The following is a 22,169-nucleotide window of genomic DNA, read 5'->3' as shown; positions in this document are numbered from 1 at the left end:
GTCTGGAAGAAAGCACATCAAGGAGGACCAGTTGTGTGGTTTTCTCCAGTCACATTCAGAGATGCACAACTACAGGTGCAGGGTGGATAGAAAGAGGGAATTAGTCAGAAATTTTTTTTTTTTTTTTTTTAAACCAACCAAGTATGATGAAATAAGAGAAATAATGGAAGAAAATACCAGGGGAATTATTATGATAATGATTAACCATGGACTTTTAGGTGAGAACAGTGAAGTGATCAAGGAGGTAAAAAAGAGACTGGAAGAGTCATTGGGGCTAAATAATTTTGGGGGTCAAGATACTAAAGAGAGCAAGATAAAAAAAAGTAGGTTAGGCATGTGTAGTATGAAATTGAGACTGTAGAAGTGCTGTAGTTATTGGTAATTATAGTGGGGAATGAGTAAGGTACGAAAGAGGACAAATCAAGAATTCAAATAATTGTGAGGTCAGAATATTGGTAGGATCATGATCCTTTTGTATGGAAATTGTTGAAAATTAAGTCAGAAGTAGTACTGGCATATTACAGTGGTCAAAAGAAATATAGTATAACATGATGTATTAGTAGATACTAGCACAAAGAGGAGAACTGATGATATAAACTGAGGTCATGAGATTTGAAAATTGTTGTTTTGTAGGAAAGAGAAAGCAGAACGATCTGATGTGGCAATTAAGAACCAAAAGGATGTCTACCCCATCTCCAGGCCCATTTCAGGGAGGTTTATGGGAGGAAAGAAAAACTACCACATGAGAGAGCAGAAGGGAAAGTTGGGTTTCCATAAGAGAAAGGTGAAGCTGATGACATGATTTTGCTAGTAATGAACATAAATTCCAGAAGACACAGTGGACTAATTTCCAAAGCTTAGGTGAGACAGGAAGGAACAGAATAGAGAATACACGGAACCTTTTGGGGACTGAAATATGGGAGATGAAAAGTGACTTGGTAATCTAGAGCTCCCTGTGGTGAGTGACATAAACCAGGAAAAATGGCATATTAGATCCAGTAGGCTCAAGGCAGATGATGGAAAGGCTAAAATGCAGAAAGGTATGTGAGGTGGTGGTTGCAGGTTCCTTTTTAATATCAGTGGTGATAGATGATGACCTAGAGGATATGCAAAACAGTTAAGAGAATGTTCCTGATGCTCGCAGTTCCCATAATGTGTTTCATACTTTAACAAGTCTAATACCCCATAATGTCCATTTTCTACCTACTAAGAGAGGACTTTTGAATCTTAAGAGTTAAAAAGGTTTCAAAAGGAAGGAATACACCTATGAAGAACAATCACTGTATGCAGGTCCATGAGCAGGACTCTACAATTCCAGGTGACGGGGGTAGATTTATGGTTTTATATCACAAGGAACTTCTATCTGATATAACTTTGAGTGCTTTGCACTAAAAAAGACCCTACTCAAAACCCAAGAAAATCTACTAATTAAAAGACAACAACCCAACAAGTGTTCAATTGTAATAGTACCTCTCATCCTTATTGAGAGAAATAAGGAACTGATGGAACACCCTTCTGCCAAGAGACATCTCCCAGGGGAGAGACAGGTTGAGTTCTTATAAAATATTCTTCTAAAAGTTAAAGTGGTAGAAGCTATGAGAATTCACAAACATTAGTAAAGATTCAACTGGGTGACTACCACCTAGTGGACAGAAGAGAATCACAGCAAAAAAGAAAAGCACCATTAGATCCTTCCTGGGGAAGAAGGGATTGATTGATTGTTCCCCACCATAGGCCCCTGCTGAAGTCTGAAGCCTGAACAAAGAAAATTATGAAAGAGCAGCAGACAGGTAAACCTACCCATTGTTGCCAACAGTTTTCACTTCTGAGACAACAGCACAAGCCTTAGGATCTGGAAACAACATACAATCAAATGCTAACTAAAACACTGGTTCTTTTTAATGAAACTTTCAACTCTTGGCCAAGGTCTTACTCTTTAGCCAGAGTTTTTTTCCTAAATTACTGACATCAAACAGTTAAGAGAACTGTTTCTGATGCTCACAGTTCAAATGTGTTTCATACTTTAACATCTAATACCCCATATTGTCCATTTTATACCTACTAAGAGAGGACTTTTGAATCTTAAGAGTCAAAAGGTTCCAAAAGGAAAGAATACAGCTATCAAGAACAATCACTGTACACAGGTCATTAGTTATCACTCACCATTTTATGGTTCAAAAGATAATACTCTTAATACTGCCATTAAAGAAAAAGACAGTAAGAAATGGAAGGAAAGCAGAAAGAAAGTTTACCTCGTACATACAAATAATGACCTGCCTAAGGTTACAACAATGATGAAAATGTTCCCTCAGAGAAGATAAAAATAAATTTAACTACCAGATATGTTTTCAAGGAATTCAAAAGCAGAGTCAACAATGAGTCCATGATATAAGATTCCTTGCTGACTGTGATAATGAAAGTGAGAAGGACTGTAAGTTTTATGGTACTACCTGTCAAATATGAACTTAATATATTACCCAGAAGGGAATAAATTCACTAAGTAAATTCCTGACTTATAGTTCAGAAATACAAGATTAATTCTTAAAAGAGAAATAATGTGTAGGAGAACCTGTTATTATAAATTCTAGGGCCAGTTCCTATCTCTTAACTCTTCTATTAGTAAGGAAGCACACATACTCTTGAACCTTAACGAAGCAGTGTCTGGAGGTACCTTTGGCCATAGGAGGCAGATGCACAGTGAGTTAGGTGTTTCTTCAATACCCACTCTTAGAAAAGTCAGTAGGTATACGGGAGATTTTAAGTACCAGTAAAACATACGGGGGATAACAGGCATATTTATCAAATAGCACAAAGTGGTATTTAGCAAGCAAGTGAGGAAATAATGCAGTTATGATGAAAATGAAGTGTCTCAATAACTTCCTCATCAACACTGGCTATATACTGGGCAGAAATTACCTAAGCAGGGCTTCTACTGTACTAGATACACGTTTTGTTTTCTTCAAGTTTTAGGCTAGTTTTGCTGAAGTTAAATACACTATAATTAGAATATACTCTCCTCTTCTGTAACCATAACTATCCAGAATCTCATTTACTTTCCCTAGTTTCTTTTTTTTTTCTACTCAAGTTATTGCCAATTCAAGGACATTTGTGCTTAAAGGAATTAAATGGCTGGTGAAATCTAATTTGCAGCTCTTGTCTGGATCTAACCTTTCAGAGGCTCCTAGGACAAGTACATACGCTTCTGGAAAGCAGAAGACTAGAGCGAAAACTTTGGAATCAGTCTAGAGTATGAACCCTGCCTCTGGTACTTACTATACAGTAAGCTGGAATATTTACAGAGCAATAATGAGTATTTACCTATTTAATTTTTCATCAATATTAAAACTGCAAAGGAGAGACTTGGTAACTGACACTGGTTTCAGTATTAAAATTGAACTGGGGACTAGAGTGTAGTACAATGGTAGAGGGGGTGCTTAGCTGGGGCAAGGTCCTAGGTTCCATCTTCAGCACCACCAAAAATTAAAATTAAAAAAAAAAAAAAAAGAGAGAGAGAAAAGGAAGAGAAAAGAAAGAAAAGAAACCTAAACTAGTTCAGTATTTAAGAATGACTTTTAAAAAGAATCAAGTACAAGGTCTTTTTCTGAAATACTTACATTAAATTACTACACGAAGTACTGAAAGCAAAGTAAAACTGTTGTCATACTAAGGAGATCTGATTCCTCTGAGTCTTCAATTTGCAAATTTTGAGACTCTGAAATTCCTTTCCTGATATAAACATCAAAACTCTAAGAAGCCCAAAGTCTTTTTCTCTAAGATGTTCTTTTGGGGGCAAGTAGTAAGGAAGGGGGCAACCAGGGAATCATCTGTGTTTGCATGCCTGGGCACCAAAACTCAAGAAAGGCAGTGCAAATTAGTTATTGCAGTCACAACAAGTGTGATATGAGGCACTAGCTCCACATGCAGCACCTCCATGTGCCACTTTATACCCATGCATAGATGAAAGCAGCCATTTTGTCTTCAAGAGGAACACATTAACGTAAGACCTAACATTCAAAGACTTCTTGCATCATTATAGATTTATGAAATACATAAAAAGTAAACAAACAACATGAAGTCAATAAAAGATGGAAAATCCAAAGAAAAATTTTTAAAAAGGGAAGAAATGATTAAAAACATATATAACTACATGGCTGATAAGAAGAAGAAAGGTTTTACTGCATTCAAGTACTACAGATAACTGTTAAGAAGTGGGCAAACAATAAGTATTAATGACAGGAAAAAGTCTATCCCTGAATTTAAAAAAAAAATTTTTTTTTTTTTTAGTTGTCGATGGACCTTTATTTTATTTACTTATTTATATGTGGTGCTGAGAATTGAACCCAGTGCCTCACACATGCCAGGCAAGTGCTCTACCTCTGAGCCACATCCCTAGCCCCTCTCCCAGAATTTATCATGTATGGAAAACTGCTTATGAGTTAGTGATTTTCAAGAACACCTTCTCTAATGCTTCCTACTGAAAAGACTGGAAAATTAAGACATGTGTCAGAGTAATACCTGAAAGTTCTAACTTCAATTAAAGATATTTCATTTCAATGAATAAAAAGTCATTTTCTAAGCAGAAGCTGGGGGTTAATGAAGGATTAAAGAGTTTGGTTTACACTGTTGAAAATAACAAAAGATTAGAGGTCTTGCTTGTTAAAATACTACATATGAATTCATAATGAGAAAATAATGCCAAACATGACCAATAAACTGCAGAAAACCCAATTAAAATCAATAAGAATACAAATTATAGGATAAAAGAAAGATGAAGACAGGAAAGGGGCCTAGTCATTGTGTATTTGCAGTGGCACTGAGAGCATAGAGCCTAAGTACAAGAAAGGAACTGATGCCAGAGACCAACACAGGGATAAAGAAATCATTTGATTTTCACTTTTACTGTCAACCAGTCTTTGTTGATAAATTAGAGTAGTACAAGTAGTCACCACCATGGTATTTTTAACTGAGAGAGTAGAAGTAATTTCCTAAGGTTGGACTTTGGCATGGAAGGTGATAATTGTTAGAAGAAAAGGCCACTTTGCCCTGAATGATAGGGCAAAAGACCTGAACTTTATGATCTTTCACTTCTAGACAGAAACACACATAAAACTGGGAGTGACTGAAGGTGCCTAGAACTCTGTCAGGTTCCTTATTAGAACAAAGTGCTACCTGGTTCCTAAAAAACTAATAATGGCTTTTAAAAATGCTAATTACTGGAATAGAGGGAAGCAGGGAGAAGCAACACCCCAAAATTGCCCTTAATTTTCATTACTAGTGTCATAATAAACCTTCAAGTAAATAATAATGCTGATGATGGAAATACAAAAATTATTAGTCTGTAATTGTGATACATGACAAAATCTTTCAAATACTTTCTATCTCAAGAAACGACAAGTGTTGTATCACAAAGCAGAACAAAATAACAAGAGTTAGGAAGTGAAGATAGCAAAGTGGATTGGTTCTTCTAAAAGAAAAGGAGGAGTTGGAGGCAGGAGAATCACAAGTTCAAAGCAAGCCTTGGTCACTTAACAAGGCCATGAGTAACTCAGTGAGAGACCTTGCCTCAAAATAAAAAATAAAAGGGTTGGGGATGTGGCTCAGTGGCTAAGCACTGCTGGGGTCAGTCCCTGGTACCAAAAAATAAAAAAATAAAAATAAAGGGAACACATGAAGGTAAAAAAGAAAAGAATTTACATAGAAATAAGACTGCAAGTCAATGGAAAAGTTGTCTATATATGCTACAAAATAGAGACGATACACAACTGCTTATCTCATAAGGCTTCACTGCAGTTTACATGGGGTAGTAGTTTTAAAGCACTCTGAAAATTGTTAAAATGCAACACATGTAAGGTAATGGTAATAATACTTACTTGAGTTATCCTTTACCTTCCAAAGAACAAGTATGTGATAGCTTTAACTTAAAATAACTTTTTTCCCTATTAGTCAACACCATAGCTACTGGTATTTTTGGAATCTAGGGGGGGAAGGAAAAAAAAAAAAAAAAAAACCTAGCAAAAGAGAAATTAAGCCTTAATCTTTGGTATCCATTTTTTAAAAAGAAAAATCAGTTACATCTGTTTCATCTTTTTTCTCTAATATTCAAGAGACACAAATAAAAGGCTCTTTTGTATTCTTACCTTTGGAAGCTGCAGGAACAAAGGGTGAGAAGAGCATCAGATATTGGAAAAAAATAGAAGAAAGAAATTACGTGTTTTTTTTTTTATTACCATAGACAGTTGCTCAGCCACCCAACCTGTTAAAACTCTCTCTAATCCTTACTAATTAAGTACTTGAGTATGAAGATGGCACCACAAGGCAGGACCACAGTTCATACAAGAGTATCAACAAAACAGGCCCAAACTGGGCTTCTGAAAGCTTAATATATTCCCACAAGTTATAATGATACAGAATACCTACATGCAACAGGTTTCTTCCCCAACCCCAGTAACCCTATAATACAAACACATCTTATTTTGTTCTGATTAGGAAAGCCCATCTCTCTTCTACCCAATGCTCTCTTTCCACTCTGACCAATGGAAGGGAAGAGAACGAGAAAGCAAGGAAGAGAATGGGAAACTTAAGTGACATCTAAGCACTATACTAGACCTTGACATTAAAGAGGAAGGTACTCACTCTTGGTCTGGGCAGAGAAGGTAAGGGTAAGTTTGGCGAAAAGTTCATTGTTCTCAAAGCGGTCCTCCTTCACCTTTGTCCAGAAGCAGTCCTGGGAAAGGTCCTCAGCCACAAACTGTAGATATAGGTTAAAGAGTTACTAATCTGAGCCCTAAACTTTCCATCCTAGAAAACTAATGAAGATGCACAAGAAGTATCTGGCTGGTTATCAACAACCTTTAACTAGAGTAAGATTAACCTAAAACAGATTACAGACATAATCTGTGGTGGGATCAGGAGATAATGTTTCCAGTTTGTTTACTGGTGATTATTCAAGAACTAGATTCAGTTATGCTACTGGTTCTCCTTCTAATCCCAAATCTTCAAGTTCAGAAGCACTCTATGTTTTCTTCGTCAATTTGGCTAACTTCATTTTAACTTAGTTTCTGGAAGGAAAAGGCTAACTGAAGATCACAGGGATCTCAAACACATCAGGGGCCATGTTTGCACAGTCTGTGTGTAACTCTTTTCTGGGGAGTGGGAGTGAAACAGCACAATTTCAGTTATTTGCAGAGTGAAGAAATTACTACTATCTACTGTCCAACTGCTATGGTACTCATATCCTCAAAGAAAAGGCAAAAAAATATTAACTTAAGGATTAAGTTTAGTTAGGATAAATTCAGAGTACAAGGCTCACAAAACTTTCCAGGGTAATGTCTGAAATAAAGGACATGCTGAATAAACATAAGTAGAGCCAGGCAGGGTGGCACACGCCTGTAATCTCAGCGGCTTGGGAGGTTAAGACAGGAGGATCTTGAGTTTAAAGTCAGCCTTAACAAAAGGCAGGCGCTAAGCAACTCAGTGAGACCCTGACTCTAAATAAAAAAATACAAAATAGGGCTGGGGATGTGGCTCAGTGGGCAAGTGCCCCTGAGTTCAATCCCTAGTACCCCCCCCTGCCCCCCCCCCCCCACACACAAACCTAAGCAGAAGTAGAACTTCAAAGTGGATAAATGAGAGCCATGAGGAAGGGAAGCCTATCCATGCACCAAATACAAAGCAGGAAACTGAAGTGATTTTGGTACTGGGGATTGAACCCTGGGACGCTTTACCAAGGAACTACATCCTTAGCCCTTATAATTTATTTTGAGACAGGATCTCTCTAAATTGCTGAGGTTGGCCTTCAATTTACCATCCTCTATTCTCCTGCCTCCCAAGTTGCTGAAGTAATTTCTTAAGATCTACTGATGAACTGGGTGTGGTGGCACACATGCCTGTAATTCCAGCAATTTGGGAGGCTGACTAGGAGAATCACAAGTTTGAGACAAGCTCCAGCAATTTAGTGAGGCACTAAGGAACTTAGTGAGTGAAATAATGTATCAAAATTAAGAATTAAAAAGTGTTGGGGATGTAGCTCAGTAGTTAAGTGCCCTTGGGTTCAATCCCTGATACAAAAACAAAAAAACAAAAACAAACAAACAAAAAAAATCTACTGATGCTGAAATGGATAGAAACTCTCACCTTAGACCAGTTAGGCCTCCGGAGCTGCACCTCTGGCTTATAAACTTTTTTGGGCGTTAATCCAAATGGCAGAACTGGGGCTGCTGGTACTCCAAATCCAAAGGGGGGAGGTGGAGGCAAACCCATTCCAGGTGGTGGTGGAGGAATACCAGGGCCTCCAGGAAATGGAGGTGGTGGAGGGATTCCAGCACCACCAGGAAGAGGAGGGGGAGGTGGCATTCCTGGTCCTCCAGGCAAGGGAGGAGGTGGGGGTATGCCAGCAACCCCAGGCAAGGGAGGTGGTGGTGGGATGCCAGCACCTCCAGCCAAGGGAGGTGGTGGAGGGATGCTAGTACTTCCAGGCAAGGGAGGTGGTGGGGGGATGCCAGTACTTCCAGGCAAGGGAGGTGGTGGGGGGATGCCAGTACCTACAGGCAAGGGAGGTGGTGGGGGGATACTAGTACCTACAGGCAAGGGAGGTGGTGGGGGGATGCCAGCACCCCCAGGCAAAGGTGGGGCAGGTGGTGGCACAGGAAAAATAGTAGCACCTCCAGGAAGAGGAGGTGGAGGTGGTACACTAACCCCTCCTGGTAAAGGAGGGGCTGGAGGTGGAATAACAGAGCCAGAGTCACCAGGCAGAGGAGGGGCAGGAGGAACAGTGGCACTACTAGGAACAGAAGGAGCTACAGCAACAACTGTGGCAGAGAGCGAAGCCATTTCTTTCTTGGCATCTTCCAGTTCTTTTGACAGCGTGGCAACCTACAGAAACAACACTTATAAGAATACTTGTCATCCCACTTCAGGGTCTACTGGGGCTGAAGGGAACCTAAGAAACTATTTAATCCAAATTTCTTATTTTACATATGGAAGAACTGGAAGGAGTTTGACAGATCACATTTTTTGCCTAAAGTTATGGTGCCATTTAGTGGCAAAACCAAAACCAGAACTCAAGTTTTCATGTTCTTAGCTCAGTATGCTTTATAGTAAAAGACAACTTCAACCCTCTGTTTAAGTATTATAAAATGCAGAGATCTAGCAAATAAAATATTCTAGTTATATATAACACTTGCTATACAGGTAATTATACAACTATGTAAGTGATCGAGTAATCAGCTATTACAGATCATTTAAATATTTATAAAACTACAATGAGGATAAAATCTGTCCACTGATGATTAAAATAAGGGAAAATTAGCAAATAAATAGTTTAATTTTTTACTCCTAAAAATTTATTAGAAGCCTATTACCTTTATTTCTGGGTAGAACTGTGTAACTCATTTTATTCTTGGTTTTTCTGTATTTTCTAAATGTTTTGTTGTACCTATTACTTAGTCCCCAAACAAAACTAAAAGCAGTAAATGATTTTTAAAATATATACCATTTAACTACTTTATCTATTAGCTACCTCCTCCCTAGGAGTGAGGGGAGGACTGACTTCTGCCCCAAGCAGTAAGAGGCCTCTGTGCTCAGAAGTTACCTCTCCTGTCAGCTGGGACACCTCTGCTTCCAGGTCCTGTTTCTCTGTGGCAATTTGCTGCTTTTCAGAATCCAATGCATCCTTTTCTCCCTGAAGATCCTGAAGCTTCTGCTCAAAGTCACTTTCCATCTTTTTCATTTCTACTTGTAGCTCATGTCGGGCTGTTAACTCTGAATCCAGCTAAAGAAGAAAGCAATTAAGCTCCCAACAAATTCTACATTAAAGTAAGAAGTCCATGTGTTATTTCCCATAAACTGCTATTCTGTGCCAGTACTCGCTCTGCAGAGGTCACTAACCCCATATATCAAGCAATGCCTGGGGAAAAAAGAGCACTATGATTTTGACCTTACGGCTAAGGATAAAAGACAGGCGAACTAAAGATCCTTTCGGTCTTCCTACTTTCACAGTTTAACAAAACAAACCTTAAGATTTGAAAGACCTTTAACCATGGTAGTAAGGTGTCTCCAGGATCTTGGACCTAAAATCCATCAATCACATTGGAGACCTTAACAATCAAAGAGAAAAAGAGAACTCAAACATATTCCAGTTCCTATTATTCCAGGGATAAGAGACCTGAGATGCCAAGCAAACCTGAAAGCGCCATCACTATTATTCCAGAGTATCATCTATCTTCCCTGTTCTTCAAGAGCTGTGCAAGCTCACCTTCTGCTCCTCGCTTCTCATGTTCATATCCATTAATCCCTTCTCCAATGACTAAACTATACTGAAGAGATGTTACCTTAAGACTATTAGATGCTGAATATTTTCAAATATGGACAAAAATTCTTGCCTTAGAAAAATAATAACCCAAAGAAAGATATACTTGAAAGAGGATAAAAAAAAATCTTTTTTTTTTTTCTTTCTTTCTTTTTTTTATAGAGCTAGAGATCAAACCCTAGGCCTTGTGAGTGCTAGGCAAGTAGTCTACCACTGATTCTTCAAACACACCTTTTTTTCCAGCTCTGTAGCTTTGGCTTCAGATTTCTCCACCTTTGTTTTATCAATCATTTGATCTGGGGAAAAAAAGATCAGTAAGTGAAATTCCCAGTTCTCTTGGTTTCCTCCTCATTCCTACACCTTTTAATACACCAAAGAGCAGTTTTCTGTCTGTTTGGTTATTTATATTATACTTAATATTATATAGTAGACCAGGAAATAGGACTTTCAGTTAAGTTCAACCTATAATTTCTCAATGCAAAGTAAGGTTATCATGCTGGGTGGCATGAAGAATGCCTGAATTATACTTATGAAACTCTGAAACCAGCAAGTGTCACAAATGATAGCTTAAGTCCCTACAAAAAAGTGATGTATGAGAAAGGACAGGTTTTTAGATATATGTAGAAATAAACTAAAGGAGTATACATTCCTGGCAAAGATGTTGGTTATGATTTAAGAAAGGACAAAAATGGAAGTATGGGAATACAAAGATCCCTTCTCTGAACTTATCATTGACAGAAAGATGTAAAATGAAAGGCAAAAGCAATGGATGTTTTGAGGAACTGGATACAAGAGTATACTTAACCAATCAAACCCTCGATATCAATCTGGAGGTGCCGGCATTTGAAGTCAGGATCAGCTCCATTCTTATGAAGAACTATCTGGGAGATACATTCTTCAATCAACTTATAGTACTGTGGTCTACAGAAGAATCGGAATAGAGTTATCAAAGGGAAGTCAAAGGATAATTTTCAGAAGTATTCAGGATCAAGAAAAGTAAACTATTTTGTCAATAGGAAGACCTGAAGATATGTATTCTGAAAAAGAACTTTCTGTAAAATTAACAGAAGCATCACTGACATGCTATAAGAAATCCCCCTTCTTTCATGTCAGCTTCCACCCTTCCTACTCTAGATAATCAACTTCTTATGGGGAGGGGATGTAGCTCAGTGGTAGAGTATGTGCTTAGTGTATGTAAAGTCCTGGATTCAACCCCTAGCACTGTGGGGAAAAAAAGTTCTTACCACCTGTCTCCTAGTGCCAAAACTTTCCCATTTCAATGTTCAGGCTTGATCCTTTCTATAATGAATAGTGCTATTGTTGAATTTTCACTTCCAGGCAGTGAGAAAGATTTTAAACTGCTATCTCCCTTTGTTATCCTTACCCTATTTACTTCCTTCCAAAAGGAACGGTATTTTATTTATTTATTTTTTGTTGTTCATTTTTCTTCTTTGGTGGGAAAGGTATTTCAATTTATATACTCTGACCTTTTCCACAGGGATGCCTTTCAGTTGGGTTAAAGGGATTACTGAGGACTTCCTTTATATCTGTGACTAATAAACCCTAACCCACAGACTTTCTCTTCTTTTTCCTTTAATAGGACAGTCTTTGAATTTAAGGATTCTGCTCTTTCCTTTTAAACTCAAATTCAAAACTTCCCATAGGCCTACCATCTTACCTGGCCTCATAGTCATTTCGAACCAACAGCAGATGCTGAAGAATGGATAGGAAGTGTGGCTCTGCCTTTGAGTCCTTCACTGTGTTTAAGAGAATCTGGAAGACTTCGTTAAAGTCAGTGGAAAGAGGAAAGGCTAAGGAAAGCAAACATTTAAACTGTATTTGACACGTGGCTTCCTCAATTTTGGGAGAAAGTAAGGAAAAGTGGCAAGATGCCACTTCTACTCTAATAATGGCTGTTCCTCCTATTAACATTACCAGAAACTTTAAGTTCCTTTAATCAAGGGTAGTACTTTAAATAGACTGAGGATTCCTAGTACTTGGCTTAAAGATCAAGCAGTAGACAGAAACTAAAAATACAATCACCTCAAAGTCCCTTGTGGCACATACTAATAATTAACCAAATTAACCCTTCAGTCCAAACATCTCTAAAATCAGCTCTATATCTCAGTGGGCTAAGATGTCATGTTCTAGGAAGTTTACAGTAATTTTGATGGCTGCTTCCATGTTGAACAATGTTCAGACTACCTTTATTGACTTCCCTGGTCTATGCTGAGGTATATAAAGTCAATAGCAATAAAAAGACACATGCCTTATTTACTGAGAAGACACATTAGCCTGATGACTTGTTCTGAATCATCCCCCAAATCATTCCATCTAAGGGTCTGTAAATGAATGCAGTGAATGTTTCATCTGTCTCAAGACTCAATCCGGTGAACAAAAGGATATTCCATCTCCATGCGAATGTCATCCAGCCGTCCCTTCAGATCATAGGAATCTTCTTCCCCTTGTTCATCAAACACATTTAGTTGCACTCTCATATCATCATTTTCAATCTCTCGAAGTTCCTGTCAAGGACAAAGAAGTGAGGGAATCCAAAAGTGTTTCATGTAGCTAGAAATCAATACCTTTCAACCTGGTTTTTTAAAACCAGAGTAATCCTGGGAATGACTGAGGCTGTAAGAGCAGGAAGGAACCAGCCCAGACTTTCTAATAAAGTGTTGTCTTTTACCTGCAACACCTGATGCAGCCCTAAGCGCATCAATTCACTTCTGATGTGAACTCGGAAGTCAAGTTCTTCAGCTGGAGTGATGAGAGCATTGATCAACTGTAGGCATCCCACCTAAAATTTAAAAATTCAGTAGTTGAATCAATGCTAACTCCTATGGCTCACTACTTCCAAATAAAACCAAGAAGGTGCTGTACAGAAACTATGGGAACAACCTTTCTAAAAGAGCAGAAACCTGGCTTGAACACAGGTCTGGAGACCTTGGAGGTATAAAAGATTCCAAGGATCTGACAGTATATGTTATTGTATCAATAGATATCGTGCCTTTTTTCATCTCAGAATGAGGAGAAGTTCTTTCTTTGACTTCTTAGAGAAAAGGTTATACCATTGTCCCTTCAGAACAAATTCTCAAACATAAAATATATTGCTGGAAAACACTCCACATGAACTGAGGTCTTTCCACCTTGAGGTCTTTCTAATCTTGGGTCCTGTTTCAAGGGGTATACGTGCCTTGAGTGCAATGGAGGTCCCACTTTTTAATCCATCCAACAGTGGCTGGAAACGTTCCACCTCATCCATCTCGGCTCTTTCTGTCATTGCCTCCAGAACCCTTTCGTTCCTGCCCACGAAAAAGAAAAGGGAAGGTCCTGCCCAGGTGCTCTTATACAGACACATATAATGGGTAAATTACACAGGGCACAGACCAGTTAGGAAAGAGGACATAATCAATGCTTTAGATTTCTCCAATTAATCTCTTGCCACCCCTAGAACAGGAGTCAGAATCTGCTAAAAATTATAGGCCATTTCTTCAGAAAAATCTATTTCCTAAAATCCAAACCTAGACTCTTCTCCATGAATACCAAATTAAATACCCCTGTGTTATGAGTCCTAAATTGGTTCCACTTTTTTGAGGAGCATTTAATAGTACTACTTAACGTCGAATGCACACAATGTTCAGCCTACTTCTAGAAACCTACTGAATGTAAACATAAAAAAGAAGATATGTAGAGGAATATTTCTTATAGCATAATTTTTAATAGTAAAATTCTTATCTTCTAGACCAAGGTTCAGAATTTTCTGAAGTCCACCTAAAAGTCTAACCATGGGAGTGTTATTAAATAAATTATGGGATATACAATACATGACATGCTAAATGGCCACTAAAGATAATAAGGTAAATTAATAAGGTAAATCTGTAAATACTGACAAAGAAGGATGTCCAAGATTTAGCTTATGTTAAACTAAACCTATCCACAAAAAAAAAAAAAAAAAAAAAAAATATATATATATATATCTATATATATATATCTATATCTATCCTATACATGCAGTTGGTTTTATGGGCATAAGCTATCATTCCTCATCTCTCTTGCAGTGGTAGAAGATGATTCAAAATCAAGGAAATGTAATATGCTTGTGCCATTAACAGTGTAATTTCTGTAGAACAGGATTTGGTGGATGAATAAGGCTGTTAAATTTTACTTTATATATTTGAATTTTTAAGATAATGTGCTACTTCTGAATGAAAAAAATAGTAAACAAAACAAAAACGTTCTGGACAAAACAGACATTAAAGGAGAGGCAATAGATATCCTGATGACTGGTGGCACACTCAGGATAGGAATCTTTCTTAAATACAGATGGACTAAAATGCTTGACTATATGTTTCAGGTTTAAGATTTTTTTCAGACTTTGGAATATTTATGTATATACCAGAGTTATCTTGGGAATAATATCCAAGTCTGAACACAAAATTTATTTACACTTCATGTATACTGGATACACATAGCCTGAAATTAATTTTATACAGTATTTTTAATAATTTTGTGCACAAAATAAAGTTTTATGGTATGAAATTTTCTACTTGAGGATGTCATGATGGTACTAAAAAAGTCTCAGTTTGGAGCATTTCAGATATTCAGATTAGGAATGTTCAATCTTTATTAAAATTCTTAGCCAACCACAGTGGTGCATGCCTAAAATCCCAGCGACTTAAGAGACTAAGGCAGAAGGATTACACGTTCAACCCCAACCTGGGCAATTTAGTGAGGCCTTTTCTCAAAATACTGGGAAAACAGATTCTCAGTATTCACTTCTGATAAGAAATATGGTCTTTCTGGGTGCAGTGGTGCACACCTGTAATCCCAGTGGCTCAGGAGGCTGAGGTAGGAGAAATGCAAGTTCAAAGCCAGTTTCAGCAATTCAATGAGGCCCTAAGCAACTGAGTGAGACCCTGTCTCAAAATAAAAAAATTTAAAAAAGGCTAGGGATGTGGCTCAGTGATTGAGTGCCCTTGGGTTCAACCCCTGGTACCAAAACAAACAAATAAACAAAATAAATATGGTCTTAGCTAGTATTTAAGACCAAGAAGATACTTAAAACAATTCAGTTTTCCTCTGCACTAAAAAAAGATGATAAAAATTAGAATGGGCATGAGAAATAACTCTAATCACATACATGTCCTCTGGCTGTGGTAGAATACAAAGAGCAGAAAGCAGTTTAGCTGCATCAATCATCATGTTGGGAACAGCAGGATCCATAGCTCTGACCAGCAGTAGAATTCCTTCTTCTGTCTCCAACATGGTCTTGATTCCAAACTGGTAGGACAAAAACAAAGAATGGAGGTTTAAATATAACAGCATCAGTTGGGCAAGGTGTCATATGCCTATAATCCGACTTGCAATCTCAGCAACTCAGGAGGCCAAGCCAGCCTCATCAACTTAGTAAGGCCCTAAGCACCTTAGTGAGACCCTGTCTCAAAATAAAAAAAAAAAAAAAAAAAGAAAGAAAGAAAGAAAGGAAAGTCTGGAGATGTGACAAAGTATTTAAGCATCCCTGGATTCAATCAATCCCTGGTAGTAAAAAAATAAAATAACAGCATCTGACCACAGAAAAAAGTTTAGGGGTTGTTGTGGGTTAAATTGTACTCTCCTAAAATTCATTTTAGACTCCTAGCCCCCAGTACCTCAGACTGTGGCCTTATTTGGAAATACAGTCATTGCACATGTAAGGAGTTAAGTTACAAATGAAGCCACACTTAAGTAGGGTGGGCCCCTAATTCAATAAGACTAGATCTTGTGAAAAGGTGAAAGGTGGATATAGACACATGTAGGAAGCACATCATGTGAACATAAACCAGAGTTTAGGATGATGCTTGAACAAACTAAATAAAGATTCCAATAAGCTACCAGAAATTGGGAGAGAAGGCATGAAATATTCTCCCTCAGTCTTCAAAGAAACCAACCATGCTAACACCTAATCTTGGACTTCTAGCCAGAATTGATAGACACTAAATTTCTGTTGTTTAAGACACCCAGGGCTGGGAATGCAGTTCAGTGGTAAAGTACCCCTGGGTTCAATCCCCACTAACTGCCCCCAACTCCAAAGACACCGAGTTTGTCGTACTCTAGTAAACTATCACAGAAGTGGAATACTTTTCCCAATATTGCTAAATGAAGATGAACATAGCAAAATAATTTTCCAGGAGACAAAAAAGAATTCCCTGTCTTCCAAAAATAAATATCTGATTTTTATGCTTTTTTTTATTTTATTTTTATTTTTTGGTTCTAGGGATTGAACCCAGAGGCACTTAACCAATAAGTCACGTCCCCAGCCCTTTTTATATTTTATTTTGAGACAGCATCTCACTAAGTTGCTTAAGCACTTGCTGAGTAACTGAGGTTGGTTTTGAACTTGTGATCCTGCCTCAGCCTCCAGAGATGCTGGGATTTCAGGTGTGTGCCACTGTGCCCAGTTTATGTTTCTTTACAATACCCCTGATTCAAGAGAATAATTATAATTTACATTCTGAAACAAGATAGAACTGGGAAAAAAGGTCCATGGAAGTATGTACATGTGGCAACGAAGAACAGATACAGTACTAAAAGGGACAACTAAAGATTTTGAACCTCATATTTCTACTTTCCCTCTGGGGTCTGCCAAGAGAACAAATGTAAGTCCTGATGAGGACCAGAATGAGAATGGGAAAAAAAAATCTTACCTTGTTGTTCATAAAAGCTTTCAAGCAGCGAATGATCTCATGCTGGTTCCTGCTATCGTAGCTCCTATATGTAGAAGACATAATCAGTGAAGTCTCTTTATTCTACATACCTTTCCCAATTGACTTTTCAATACTGCAAACAAGGATCTTAGGAATATCTCCAATTAATAGCCAAGTATAGTCCAGCACATAGTACTTAGCCCAGAAACACTGACAAAAGTAAGTAGATGAAGAGGGATCCCCACCAAAGACCTTTGGCTGCAATCTAAGAATTTATTACTACATTAAAACTTATCCTTTAACTCTTTATAGGCTTCTAAGTGCTAAATTCTATCAGGATAACATCCCATTGCTTGTCCCACTACTTAAAAGATTTCAAGTCTGAGAAGGTACATGCAGGAGGTCCTTGCCCTGTATTATTTTTGTCTCAGAAAAAGTCTAGGAGGTAAAGAGGTCACTTTGGCTCGATCTGGTTTCAAGGTAGCCTAACACAGTCTAAGTTATTCCCAGAATTATTCCAGTCATGAAGACTGTTTTAAAGGTAGTCCAAAACTGATCAAGTATATTTTAAGACATCAAAATAGGATATGACCCAGACCAGATCACTCTGGAGGAAATCAGATCCTACTTTCAGACTGGAAAATAGCACTGAGAGGTGAGTAATCTTAAGTGTGTATAGCCCATATTATTCATAATGAAATTCAAGTTCCTTCTCCTTTGCCCCTAGCTACAATCATCTACTGGTCACCCCTACAATAAAAACCATTCTCCACTAACACTATAAGCTCGTCGTCTATACATTTAACTGTTATTATCTCCTTTAGAGTAAAAGTCAAGTCCCCTATGACTCTCCACCTAGAAGATGGGAAGACCTGGAATTCCTTACCCCGAATTCTCCTCTTTTTCATCATGAAGTCGTTTGAGGATATCTAATAAGGAGGCCAGACCTTCAGCACCAAATGTTTGTACCCAACTATAAGGAAAAGAGAGACAATGCGGTATCAATTTTATATTATTTATGCATATTATTTATGCATAGTTTATCCTGACAACTCTTTATTCCCAATCCAAGTCGTTCTCATACTTCCCTGACTCCTTTGATCTTCAATCACCACTAGTAAACTCTACTGTTGGGTTCCTACTCCTGTTAACTCCTCAGAACCTTACCTAACAGGGTTGTTGTTGAGAGAGACACGAAGAGACTCCAGGCAGCTAAGCAGAGGCATATCCCGCAAGCCAGATCTCAACTCCTGAATGTACATCATGGCAGATCTAGAGCTCTCCTTTTGGCTCATGCCCTGGAAAAGAGGCATACAAAGAGATTAAACACTGAACAAAGTCAAACTGGGAACCAATATTAGTCAATACGGTTTAAATAACATAAGGGGCAGATATCCATCAGACAGACCACAAAGTATGACAGACTCAGAACTGTCCTCATATATCATTTATGAAGGTTTATATCATGCAAAAAGTATGTAAGAATGGTAACTCAATCTGGATGTGGTGGCACAAACCTATAAATCCAGTTTCTCAGGAGGCTGAAGCAAGAGGATTCCAAGTTCAAGGCCAGCCTGAATAATTTGGCAAGACCCTGGCTCAAAAGAAAATTTTGAAAAAGGGCTGGGGGAATGTAGCTCTCAGTGGTAGAGTGCTTGCTAGCATTTGTAAGGCCCTGGGTTGAATCCTCACTACTGAAGGGAAAAAAAAAAAGAGTGTCTTATTTGAGTAACTCAAATAAGACAGTAAAACAATGAGTAGACTTATATAATGGAATGAAACGCAATTGACACAGACATAAAATGTTATCTAAAATTAACAAAATAAACATGTCCAAATTAAGGGCAGTCTTCCATGTCAGGGTACCTGCCCCAGGACTCACAGCCTTGGAAGTGTGCAAGTATTGGGACACCATCTCCCTCTTGATGATAATGTCCTTTTCTCTCAAAGGTTGCTGTTTTTCCTCATTCAGGTTCATATCCAGCTAGTAGAGGAAGAAAAAGAGAGAAAATATATGATTGCCTTAAACTTATTACAAGTTTTTAAGTGTTTAACACTTATTACACTTGGTGATGAGTTGAGTATATTAAATGATTATTGAATAAATATGCTTTCTTGATTCCAAGAAATTTAAGCTCTTACGATTGATAAAAACTCCTCAGGTATCCATGTGGTTATTCTTTGTACTAAAGCCTGAAATTCTTTGTAATAAAAGGGCTGATTAAAGGGGGTCATCCATTAAAAAAAAGCAAAAACAAACAAACAAAAACTCCACCAGGCTTTATAAATACATTTTCAGAAAAATAACATTTGGGGGTAGGAAACTTACCAGCATCTGTTCAAAGAGAACTAGAACTTGCTCATCAGAAACATCTTGCAATGACTGTGCTGTTGGGTCATCCCCATATGAGGCAGAAGAATTTCTATGAGCAGAATTGGGTTTTTCCTTTTCCTTCTTAATTCTCATGCTGGTAAATCTCTCCAGCTGAGAAAGAGAAAAAAGTATTAGTAGTGCTACATTTTCATTTACACCACAAATTGCACACCAACCAACCAATCCTTTCACCTCTTACATATATGTGGTTCCTTTGGTTCATGAGCAGTTCAATACTCTTCTAACATGAAAAGAAGATATCAGTCTTCCTCCTATCTATTTAGCACACTGACTCTACTCTCATCTGTATCCAAAGATATGAGAACTGAATTATAAAGATTTCAAGCTTCTCTCTAAAAGGCAGACTTTGATCTTGATTTCCCCAGCTATTTGTTTCCACCCCCATCTTAGGCATCTCAAATTTAAAAAGGGGAACTGACAGTTAAAAAAAAAAACCTGCCACAACCAAAAGTTCGCTTTATTTCTAGAGTTTAAACATGTTTCATCTACTAATTATTCATTTGTAGCATACTCTAAATCATAATGTACAGTGTTCTTCTGCCATTTCTAAGACCTCTAGTAGCACAGAATTGAAAGTATCCCAGGTATAAAACTATCTTAATAAAGTGCCCTCTGTTTCCTAATAATAAATGTGGCCAGGTCTCCAAAGGATTCCTCCCTGGAAACAGGTGAGTATGATGGGCTGGAGATATGGCTCTGGTTAGCATTTGCTTAGCATGCTCAAGGCCCTGGGTTTGATCCCCAAACATCATCAAAAGAAAAAAAAAGAAAATAAGAGGTAAGTAGGACCAAAGATTTTAAAATATTAAGTCACACAGGATAAATAAGTAAATGCCTTAAAGACAGGAATCTTTCTTTCTCCTTTTTCACATTACAAGAACTTGGGTGTAAAGACAGCTAAAATCCCCTTTGCATGAGATCTAGTCAGCAAAAAAACACCTTGTCCTTCCAAGGTATATATGCCATCGCTCTGCCACACAAATGCTAACAAACCATTGCTCAGACCTCAAGTACAGATGATCAAATTAGAAGAGTAACCAATAAGCTACAGCTTATCAGCTCAACCCATTTGAAAATAACAGCAACTATCTGCAAGTACTGCGGGACTTCAAGTGTATGAGTGGCATCTAAACTGCAAATCAGCTTGGAGATTAAAGACTGTGCCTAACTTTGGAAATTAATCAATGTGCCAAGGAAATACATGCAATAAGCCAAACATAGAGCAAAGAGTTAGGAACAAGCCTTGGGGTGCTCTGATTTAGCTCTCACATCACCATTATAAGTTAAAGAAAAGTCAAAGTTATGGAAACTGGTAAATATTACAGTATAAGAACATGCACATGCCAAACAAAATTTCCTTACCTCATCTGCCATGAGCCGCTTCAAAGTCTAGGAAACAGGAAAGAGGAGGAATAAGACAAAAGGATCAGTGAAATGCCAAGATACTACCCAAACACCAGATGGGTTGGGGGAAAAAGGGAAGAAATATAAACTGAAAGACCCTAAGCTACTTTCCACAAGCTAAAAAATTCTTTGCCAATGTATTATTTAGCACAGTCTCTTAGGTCAGTGGCAAAAAAGAATCTGAAGAATACTAACATATGATTCTTTAAAAAAAGAAAGATGGAGAACTGAACGTACTCTAAATTCAATGACTAATCATCATGAAATATGCCCAATTTCATTAGTAAACAAGGAAATGCAACTTATAATCACAATGAGATATCATTTTAAACTCTCAAGATTGCCAAAAACTTTGTCTATCTTACTGTAGAACAACAGGGGCTCTCACATATTGTTGGTGTTAGTGTAAACTTCTGGGGCCACTTAGGAAAACAGAAGAGTGTTACCTAGTAAGGTGAAATGTGCACATAAATTACAACTCAACACATCAATTTCTACATATGTACTATGCTGAAAAGTGCACATATGTAGCAGGAAATGTGTTCACAGTCATACTATCAAATGTCTAAAACAACAATACAAATGACCACCAAGGGCAGGATGGACAAATAAACTAGTATATTTATACAATGAAAACAACTATGTAAACAAAGTGAATGAACTTATAACTACTCAAAAATATACTACTGAATCATTATTTCATTTACTTGAGGCTATAAACAAGTAAAGCTATATTATATTATTTAGGATATAAAGTTATAAAAGGAATGATTACCATAAATGTCAAAATAGTGGTTGGTTACTCAGGGTGAGAAGAAGAGCTGTGATTGGGGAAAGAGACAAAGTGGCTTCTGAATATTTACAATGTTCAATTTCTTCACAGGAAATACATGGGTGAGTACATGGGTGTTACAGTTTGGATCTATGAATGTCCCCAAAGAGCTCATATGTAAGAGACTGGAGTTGAGGCTCAGTGGTAGAGTGCTCACCTAGCATATGTGAGGCACTAGGTTAAATCCTCAGCACCACATAAAAAATAAATAAAGGTATTGTGTCCATCTATAACTAAAAAATAAAATATTTTTAAAAAGAGCTTATATGTTAAGCAATGCAACAATGTTCGGAGGTGAAAGCTTTGGATTATTAGAGTTGTAGCCTCAGCAGTGGATTAATCCATTTGATGGATTAATAATTTGAACTACTGGGTAGTAATTGTAAGACAAGTGGGACAGACTGGAGGAAGTAGGTCACTGGTGGTATAGCCTTGGGCTATATCTGTCCCTGGCCCTCCCCCTTCTCTGCTTCCACCAGCAGACAACTTTCCTCAGCCACACCCTTCCATCATGATGAGATGGCCTCATTTTGGGCCCAGAGCAAT

At 37.7% G+C, this 22,169-nt stretch overlaps 1 protein-coding gene across 1 annotated transcript in view; it reads right to left on the bottom strand.

Moving 5' to 3' along the window:
• The window catches only part of DIAPH1 (diaphanous related formin 1), a 101,454-nt gene that overhangs the window by 52,388 nt on the left and 26,897 nt on the right, over positions 1 to 22,169 (bottom strand). Inside the window, exons 2-17 of the mRNA XM_079144395.1 lie at positions 20,750 to 20,776; positions 19,322 to 19,477; positions 18,875 to 18,976; positions 18,160 to 18,290; positions 17,879 to 17,965; positions 16,993 to 17,056; positions 15,450 to 15,589; positions 13,503 to 13,611; positions 12,996 to 13,106; positions 12,713 to 12,831; positions 11,985 to 12,101; positions 11,112 to 11,227; positions 10,538 to 10,602; positions 9,590 to 9,769; positions 8,134 to 8,871; positions 6,634 to 6,748 (exon numbers count right to left, since the gene is read on the bottom strand). Coding sequence (XP_079000521.1) covers positions 6,634 to 6,748; positions 8,134 to 8,871; positions 9,590 to 9,769; positions 10,538 to 10,602; positions 11,112 to 11,227; positions 11,985 to 12,101; positions 12,713 to 12,831; positions 12,996 to 13,106; positions 13,503 to 13,611; positions 15,450 to 15,589; positions 16,993 to 17,056; positions 17,879 to 17,965; positions 18,160 to 18,290; positions 18,875 to 18,976; positions 19,322 to 19,477; positions 20,750 to 20,776 — 2,377 coding nt within the window. The remainder of the gene's footprint in view (positions 1 to 6,633; positions 6,749 to 8,133; positions 8,872 to 9,589; positions 9,770 to 10,537; positions 10,603 to 11,111; positions 11,228 to 11,984; positions 12,102 to 12,712; positions 12,832 to 12,995; positions 13,107 to 13,502; positions 13,612 to 15,449; positions 15,590 to 16,992; positions 17,057 to 17,878; positions 17,966 to 18,159; positions 18,291 to 18,874; positions 18,977 to 19,321; positions 19,478 to 20,749; positions 20,777 to 22,169) is intronic.

Source organism: Sciurus vulgaris (genome assembly GCF_902686455.1).
Source record: "Sciurus vulgaris genome assembly, chromosome: 6".
In the NCBI taxonomy this organism is placed as follows: domain Eukaryota; kingdom Metazoa; phylum Chordata; class Mammalia; order Rodentia; family Sciuridae; genus Sciurus; species Sciurus vulgaris.
The sequence above is the reverse complement of the archived record's forward strand: the minus strand, read 5'-3'. Positions and strand labels throughout refer to the sequence as shown.